Here is an 8,812-nt window from a genome sequence, read left to right on the forward strand (position 1 = left end):
GTTTGGATTGCTGCAGTGCACTCTACATGGAGCTGCCCTTTAGGTTGACCCAGAAGCTGCAACTCGTGCAAAATGTGGTGGCTTCCTGCCATCATATTACACCACTTCTGAACGAATTTCGCTGGTGGCCAGTTAGTTTCCAGGCTAAGTTCAGGATGCTGGTACAAAGCCCTAAACAGCTTGGGACCAGGATACATAAGACTCCTTACATACCCCGTCAGTCACTGTGCTCTGCAGATGAGGGCATCCTGCAAATACAATCTTATCAGGAGGTCTGTTCTGCACAGCGTTGAAATCCGGCTTTTAGTCTGGTGGCACCTACCCTTTGGAACTCCTCCCCCCCCCCCGCCTTCATATCAAAGAGGCACTGTTTGTTGTTGTTTTTTGGTTCCTGTTGAAAACTTTCCTCTTTCAAAAAACCTAAGTGGAGATTTTTATCCCAGACAGTGTCTGTATTGGCTTTGAAACTGTTTTATATATATAATTACTGTTTGTATACGTGCAGTTGTTTTTATATGTGGTTTTTATTGTATGGTGAAGCCACTTTGAGATTCTTCATAGGTAGTTAAATGAAATAAGTACTAATAATTTTGGACTAAATTTTCCTTTAAGAATGTGATATTTTGCTTACTTCCTCCCTCACAGGAAAGCAGTATACAACTGTGACTCATTATTATTCTCATTATTATTATTACTTATTTTATTTTATTTATTTTATATACTGCCCTATACCCAGAGGTCTCAGGGCGGTTCACAGAAAAGATCAAAGATTCATATTCATTTGAACTATGCATTGATCCATACTTGTGTGTTACATTTATTCTCTGTATGTTCATGTTCAGGAACCTCATTGATTCAGGATATGAAGGCCTATCTGGAAGGTGCTGGACTAGAATTCTGTGATATAACTCTACTCTTAGATGGTCACCCAAGGCCAGCTCATAAAGCTATTCTTGCAGCCCGCTCCAGGTATGTTCACTTAGATCTTTTATTATGTTTTTGTATATGCTGGAAGCTGCCTAGAGTGGCTGGGGCGACCCAGTCAGATGGGCGGGGTGCAAATAATAACATTATTATTAATTATTATTACTAGATCAGTCATTCAGTGGTACAGAGTTACACTTTCAGCTGTTGGGGCTTTACTTCCTCTTTTCATTTCTCTTAGGTTTCTGTTTCCTTTTTGTTCTCCTTGTTCCTTTTATGGCATATAGAAGTGAGTTCCTGAATGGAGGGAGTTCCTTAGTGGAGTTCTGCTGCTGTTGGAATGAGGATCTCTCTTGATGTGTTATGGATATTGAATACACAGTGCAAAACAGATTTGATATCCAGGAACATCGGAGATCCATGTTAAAATAATTGTGCCCTCTGCCCCAGTTTGGATGTTGGCTTATATGCAGAGATTGGGGCCGGGGAAAGTATAAAAAGCTGAAATCTGCTCCTGTTCTCACAAACAGACAGTCCCTAAGAAAGATAGTATCTTACCATAGCCATTAAGATGCCACAGTGCTATTGCTTTTGCTGCAACATACTAACCAGGCTACCTCTCTGGAAAGCATAGAAAACTTTGATTGTAAATTTGACTGGATACCTGTGCCACTGCCACACTTAAACTACCAACTTTTAATGCAATGTTTTGCTAAGAGATGTTGCAGAAATTATTGGGGAATGAGAAATACAAAAGTATTTTTTTTCTTTGGGATAGGCAACTTAGTGTGTTGCAGGGGAAACAACACTGTCTTGTTGCACCTTAAAAGATTAGCATATTTATTACAGTGGAACCTCAGGTTACGTACCATCCTCCTTATGAGTGCTCCAGCTAATGAGCTCCACTAACCCGGAAGTAGGGGCTCCCGGTAGCGAACTTTTCCCTGGGATGCGAGCGGAAGTCGTACAGCAATGGGAAGCCCCATTAGCAAAAGCATGGCTCAGGTTAAGAATGGTTTTGGGTTAAGAATGGACCTCTGGAACAAGTTAAGTTCGTAACTGGAGGTACCACTGTATAGCGAAAGCTTTTTTGGACCTGAGTCCACTTCAACGGGTGTTTGATGTAAACTGGTCAGCTTGTGCACACATGTGGGGAAGAGTGAAGTTAGAGCGGAACCAAATGCAAAAAGAATATTAAGAATTATGTAAAAGCAAAATGGATAAAGTGGCAGTTGACAAGACAGTGTTGGTTATAACACAAATATCCTGGCACTGGTAAGATAACCAACACATGATTTTTCAAGTGGAAGACATTCTGCTTATGCAGTCATTTAGTTTGAAACCACACATTTTCTGAAGTCAAGCTACAAGGGACAGCATTGAATTTCTTGAAGAATTGTAATACGGCATAAGCTTTCATAGAGCAGAGACTACTTTATAGTTGCATGTAATATAATCCTAAAGCAAATTTGCTGAAAGAAAGTATAGGGAAATAGATTATTAAGAAATAAATTTAGAAATGCTAGTTAGTTGGTACACATTAATCATTGTTTGTTCAAGACATGATATGGGATGTGTTTCTGAAAAAGCTTGTTAAAATTCTGCATTTTGATAAGCCTAGACTTAAGCAATTTAATATATAAAAGAAGCATTTAGAAATGCCTTAGGCCTCCCACTATCCAATTTTTTTTCTTGCTGGCTAAAAATTAGTAAAACAATCTTATGAAAAGCAGACAGTAGCAGAAAAATGCCTTAATTATTTTGTCTGACCCTGTTTCTTCTTGCATCACCACATTTGCATTTTTCCAGTTACTTTGAAGCTATGTTTCGTTCTTTTATGCCAGAAGATGGGCAAGTTAATATTTCAATAGGTGAGATGGTTCCAAGCAAACAAGCATTTGAGTCTATGCTAAGATATATTTATTACGGTGAAGTGAACATGCCTCCTGAAGATTCTCTGTATCCTTTATCTGACTATATAGGCTGGATCTATTTCCTTGATACTTTTATAAAAATGTACTTAACATTTTAGTGTGTCCTGTTCACACATTTTTCTCAGCTATAAATATGCAAAAACCATACTGAGGTGAACAATAATTCTTTGTCAATCAATATATTGTACATCTAGGCTAAGTCTTTGAATGAATCTTAAAGGGTGTAATAGGATTTTGGGGAAAGGGCTAGCTTTGCATAGTCAAACGGAACAGTAAATAGAGTATGTTTTTTTGTGAACATTAAACTAAAAGCTCAGATGAGTTCATTTTTCTTTTGTCTCAGCATATTCCAAACACAGTTAAGACTGGAGAATCACTGAATATTTGCTTTGGTTCTCCCATCTGGTGTAAAAATATAGGGTAGTTTTCCCAGGGCACCTTTCCCAGACTTTTTGTATAGTTTATGATTTTCCTTAGTGCTGTTCCTGGCCAAAATCCTTGGACAGACAAACAGATAGTTTCAGTTTAGGAAGCCAGTTACTTGGCAGTTTACTATAAGAATTGATCCTCTTCAAGGACACCAGTTCTGGTTTTTTGTTCCATTTTTTGCTTATTCTGTCTCTCCAGAATGTTTGAGTTCACAGAAAACCTGGAAACAGCTGCTGCATATATAGCATGGTTGATGTGGCAGTGCTATGCATGGCCCAGAGCCAAAGACAACTTTCAAGGAGGCAGCCAGCAGCAATTATAACAATAACACATTAGAGAGAATGCAGCAGACAGAGGTCAAATCTCTGCTCATCCTTATTGCCATTCCATTTAGGTTTATGGTACCTCTGTTCCTTGCAACTTGAAACATGAATTCTCTTTAACTGGCTTTTTTTAGCTACCTCTTTGCTGCCCCTTATTATTATGGATTCTACAATAACCGACTCCAGGCATATTGTAAGCAGAACCTAGAAATGAATGTTACTGTGGAAAACGTGCTCCAGGTACTTATTACCACCTAATCAGGAACTAACTGTAATTACAATTACAATTAATAACTGTAATTACAATTAGCTCCTAACATATTTTTTTTCTATGGAAACTTGTCAAATAAAAGGCCCATAATTTTTTGTCTTGGAGGTTTGTAAGATGAATTCACATTCCCAGATGAACATTATGGCCACTGCCTAAAGAGGGTGCATCGTTGGGATTGCATCCTACTGGCCCCATGGTGTAAAGACACCCTACAAAGTATGCAACTCCCCTTTCTCAGGGCTTACATTGGCTTAAGAGTCACTGGGCTTGGCTCAGCCAGCTGGGTCCTGATTCAGCCAAGATCGGGCAGTTCTGTTGGTGTCTCTGTGTCTGAGCTGAGGATGAGGAAGCCAGTATAGCCTGTCTGTACTGGGAACCTCTCAGCACAGCTGGAGATCTTTTGGATCCTAATCCTGCTCACCCCAGTGGATCTTACAATAGGATTGCACCATTAATCTATAAAGACTGCTCTTAAACAATTAAACATTTAAAGTGGTTTGGTTTGTTGTTGTTTTTAACACAGTAAAAATGTAGAAACTCTGTTTCAGATTTTAGAGGCAGCTGACAAGACCCAGGCTCTGGATATGAAGAGACACTGCCTGCATATCATTGTTCACCAGTTCACCAAGGTTGGTTGGATGTTTTCTTGGGTTCTGGGCATCTGCTGTCCCCTTTCACTGCCATGGTTGAAAACAGCTTAAGGTAGTCCTCCATTTCATTCTTGTTCCTCCCTTTGGACTGTGTGCTATGCTTTTATAACTTGTCTTTAACACTGATAAATATATAGTCACTAACATGATTTTAACATGTTTGTGGTTGTGTTTTCCATTTCTTCAGTGCCGCTTTACCTTTTATTTGTTGTCTTCTTAAATACTGACTGTTCTATGTACCTTGTTTCCATGTGTTTCATTTGGCCATATAGCATAAAATTTACTTTCTGGTAATGAATGTAAATAGAACTCTCAGTTTTCTATTCCAGGGAAAAGATCTTCTGAAACTTTGCAAAATGATATTTTCATGGAATTGCTATATACTTTAGTGTTGGTCAAAATTAAAAAAAAAAAATCTCTGAAAATATTCTGATAATCTAAGGAGACTTTAGATATGTGTTTCGCAAGCAGGAGCTCTGCCACGCACCCCCAGACACACAGCATGACAACCTGCTCTTGAAATGCAGGGAATGTGATATGTCATAGAAAGGTCACCTGCTCAAAGGAACAAATCCTCAAAATTCCATATTGCTACCTCTAGCCCATTTCAAGAGCCCAATAAGGATAAAGAAATGCATAACATTTAACAGCAGTGGAGCTGATTTGAAGTACCTTTGCTGTGTTTAATCCAAACATGCCTTTCCTTTCTCAGGGTTTTTTTTGTGGGGGGGAGAATCTACAGGGCTGTAGTAGAAGCTGTTTTGCATTGGGCTGATGGGCTAGTGTCTGTGATGTCACTAAGAAACTGCCTGTCCAACCGCAGACCAATTATATATATATTTAAAAGCCTGTCTTCGAACTTTAAATTAAAAATTATTGGATATACATTGTTGGTCCACACCTGTCATCTCAGTTGCAAAGCCAGCAAGAACCCAAGCTTCCACTGTGGCTGAGACTATCCTTGTATTATTATTATTATTATTATTATTATTATTATTATTATTATTATTTAAAGAAATCTAGCTTTTTGTAGGTTGGCCATTTTCTTTGAATTGTTTACATTTTTACAGTGTTTTGAAATATTTATAAAACCTCTTTCTGTTGACTTCTGAAAAATATCATAAAATGAGTTCCAGAAACACCCTCTGCTTAGTCGTAGAGAGATGAAAACTAGAAGAGACGAAGGGAGATGCTTTTTTTGGGGGGGGGGTCCATCTTCACTAAACCCGCTTACTTAACAAGTAAAAAGTGTTTCATTCTATTGGAATTCTGTTTCCTGAACAGATCAGTTTTATTAAGCTAAAGAAAGGTTGGTTTTTTAAGAATAAAGCTTTACGCCTCATTACAAAATCTTGTTCAGAGTTTACTAAGTGTTAAATTGTGTGCCCCCCCCCCCCAGAGTTTTATGTTCTGTTATTTCTTTGTGTTGGAGACCTAACTGTCCAGGACAATGCAGTACCTTTTTTCCTCCTTGATAAATGGCAGATTCCCACCAATGTTAACAGCACTACTCTCTTTTATTCTTTGATAATTCTACTGCCCCCTTTTTGGGGACCTTTAAAGTCAAATACATATGCTGAGGGTATAATAGATTCCTGAAATAGAATTTTTATATATGAATAAGCCAATGTATTGTAATCTTAGTGAAAAGCCTTTTCCACCCTTGATGCAGAAATTGGTGGATGAAACTAGCAATATTTAATGGTCAGGAGGGTATTATGAGTTTCTTGTGATTTCAGTGGCGGGGGTTTTTTTGGGTAAAGCTTTTTATTATAATGTATAGAAAACACAGTATAATTATAACAACTGAAGAAAATTAAAAGATGAAAAACAAAGCTATAAAATAAGCAAGTAGAATGAGTAGTTGCATGTGAGTGAAAATATCAAAGTCCAAGTACAGACACTTGTGATTTCAGTTTCAGATGCAGAATGTGTTATTACTTTACACATACCCACACTCTTTTATTATGAATATTAGGTATTGACACATAATAAAAATGCAACATGTTTTTGATGCTGTTTGCTTGCTTGCTTACTTACTTACTTTAGAAGTGAGATTGTACTGTGTACTAGTAAAAGTACTGCTGTTGCTCAAAATTTAAAAGGAGTCAATTAAAAGCAAGTCTGTTGCAAGTGCTGTTCTCTTTTGAAACTCTGGTTGCAAATGACACCAATGTGAGGACTTTTAAAGTAGGGAAAAGAATACAAAGTTTCAAAATACAAGGGCACACACTTGCTTTTTTAAAAAAACAAAACAAAAAACCCTACAGAATCTTTTATGTTGGTTCCAATATTTAATTTTGAGATGTTTGGAAACCTAATCCATGAATATGTAAATATTCTGTTACACAATGCTTAGTGCTCTTGTGTCTATGTTTTTGAGCAAATTAAGTGCTGTATTATATTAAAATGCTATAAACTAATAACAAAAATGTACCTGTACAAACAGGATACAATGAGGCTGAAAGAAGGCATTGCAAAACTTGCCCATATGCCCCTGACGTTCATCAGTTCCAGCACAGCTGTGTGAGCTTGGGATGATTAGAGTTGTAGTCCAAAACATTTGTAGGGCATCAGATGGGCATGGGCTATGGTGCCTACAAAATAAATATAGTTTTTATTATTTCTATGTGTTTCAAATTCTATGTGTTTTATTATTCTATGTGTTTTATTATTTTATTTCTATTGTTATGTTACAGTGAAAACTAATTCCCTCCCCCTCTTTTTTCCTCTTGAAGGTTTCGAAATTGCCAAACCTTCGGTCCCTCGGTCAGCCTCTCTTACTTGACATCATAGAATCATTAGCAAATCACATATCAGACAAGCAATGTGCTGAACTTGGCTCAGATATCTAAGATTTCCTGTATTCTTCATATTGCACATTTTCTTCAAAAGATGGCACTTTTCCTACCTGTACTACCAGTCTCTGTCTAACCTTTGTTACCATTCCACGTTGATCTGGTGAAGAACGTCCTCAAAGCATGAAAACCTTTGAATGTGTGAAAGGTAAATTTGAACCTGAACCTGACCACAGGGATGCAAAGAGAAGACGATACGACAGTTCTCAGGCATGTTGGCACTACTAAGAAACAAGCCTGATACAAATATTTACTTAACTTTATTACTGATAATGCCTCTTTGATTCTTTGTCCTTGAGAGCATCACATTTGAACCACGACAAGATGGTTTTATCCAAACACAGAAGTTGCTTCCTTTCCCCATCAGTACACTTCTGATGCCTGGCACATTTAATCAGGTGGACTGAGATATAGAAGCTGAAGGAAAAACGATTCAGTGCCTGATGGCTTCAGGTAATTATGAATGCAGTAGAGCAGCCAAAACTGTGTTCTGCTTCTCCGTCAGTGTAACAAGTCACTACATGGAGCATCTGTTGACAAGGTGCATCCAGCATATATTTGTTAAGTCGTAGATGTTTTTCCTTTCCCAGCATCTAAGCAGATGTCACCAAAAACTCTTTTCAAAACAATGTTATACCTTTCATTGTGTCTGTTTGTAGTTTAAAGGTTGAATATACTTTCTGAAAAGCAGAGTGGCAAAGAAATGTAAATATATATTGGAATGTGGTGTACTCTCGAAAGCCTTTGATGCAATCTTTTAATTAGGGAACATTAATACCTGATATTTTGCACACTTAAGTTCTCAGTATACCTTGAAACATTCACATAGAAATTGATCAAATAAAAGTTGTCTCCTTGTTTGTCTGCAATTTTTTTTTTAAATACATGTTTTCATTAGCAACCTCAACATCCCCCCCCCCCCCCGCCCACAAAGGGAGTGTAGCTGAATTGCTGGCTTGCTGGCTTTTTGCTTGCTTCTCTATTCTCACTGTACTGCTTTTGGAAACAAAAATGTATCTGAATAAAGCAGACCTTTCAATTAACTAATAGAGCATGTTTTGCAGTTGAATCAAAATGTCAGTTACAAGTTTCAGTAACAGAGGCATGCACAGGTATGCCATATTGGAGAACTCAGAAGGTGATCTCAGGGTCTGAGTAGGTTCATATGGAAATAGGTATCTTGAGGTATTGTAGGTATTGTGGTGCTGAGCCGTTTAAGGCTTTATAGGTCAAAGCCAGCACTTTGAATTGGGCCCGGAAACTAATTGGTATCCAGTGCAGTCAGACCAGGATCGATGCAATATGCTCAAACCGTCTTAATTCTGCACAGGCTGAAATTTCTGAACCATCTTCAGAGGCAGCCCTATGTATAATGCATTGAAGTTATCTGTCTTTGAGGTTACCAGAGCATAGACAACAGTAG

At 37.8% G+C, this 8,812-nt stretch overlaps 1 protein-coding gene and 1 long non-coding RNA gene across 3 annotated transcripts in view; one reads left to right on the forward strand and one right to left on the reverse strand.

Moving 5' to 3' along the window:
- The window catches only part of LZTR1 (leucine zipper like post translational regulator 1), a 29,168-nt gene extending 20,736 nt beyond the window's left edge, over positions 1–8,432 (forward strand). The window contains exons 16-20 of one of the 2 annotated variants that reach the window (XM_082227485.1): positions 843–969; positions 2,734–2,883; positions 3,745–3,850; positions 4,430–4,510; positions 7,270–8,432. In XM_082227485.1, the coding sequence (XP_082083611.1) occupies positions 843–969; positions 2,734–2,883; positions 3,745–3,850; positions 4,430–4,510; positions 7,270–7,386 (581 nt within the window). In that variant the 3' untranslated portion in view covers positions 7,387–8,432. The remainder of the gene's footprint in view (positions 1–842; positions 970–2,733; positions 2,884–3,744; positions 3,851–4,429; positions 4,511–7,269) is intronic. The other variant, XM_082227486.1, reaches the window with a different exon arrangement.
- On the reverse strand, positions 5,257–7,169 carry LOC309534926. The gene is made up of 2 exons (XR_014220920.1): positions 6,738–7,169; positions 5,257–6,683 (listed from the first exon to the last, which is right to left on the reverse strand). It is a non-coding gene; the product is annotated as an uncharacterized lncRNA (long non-coding RNA).
- Positions 8,433–8,812: the final 380 nt, after the last annotated feature.

This window comes from Podarcis vaucheri, assembly GCF_965113315.1.
Source record: "Podarcis vaucheri genome assembly, chromosome: 6".
In the NCBI taxonomy this organism is placed as follows: domain Eukaryota; kingdom Metazoa; phylum Chordata; class Lepidosauria; order Squamata; family Lacertidae; genus Podarcis; species Podarcis vaucheri.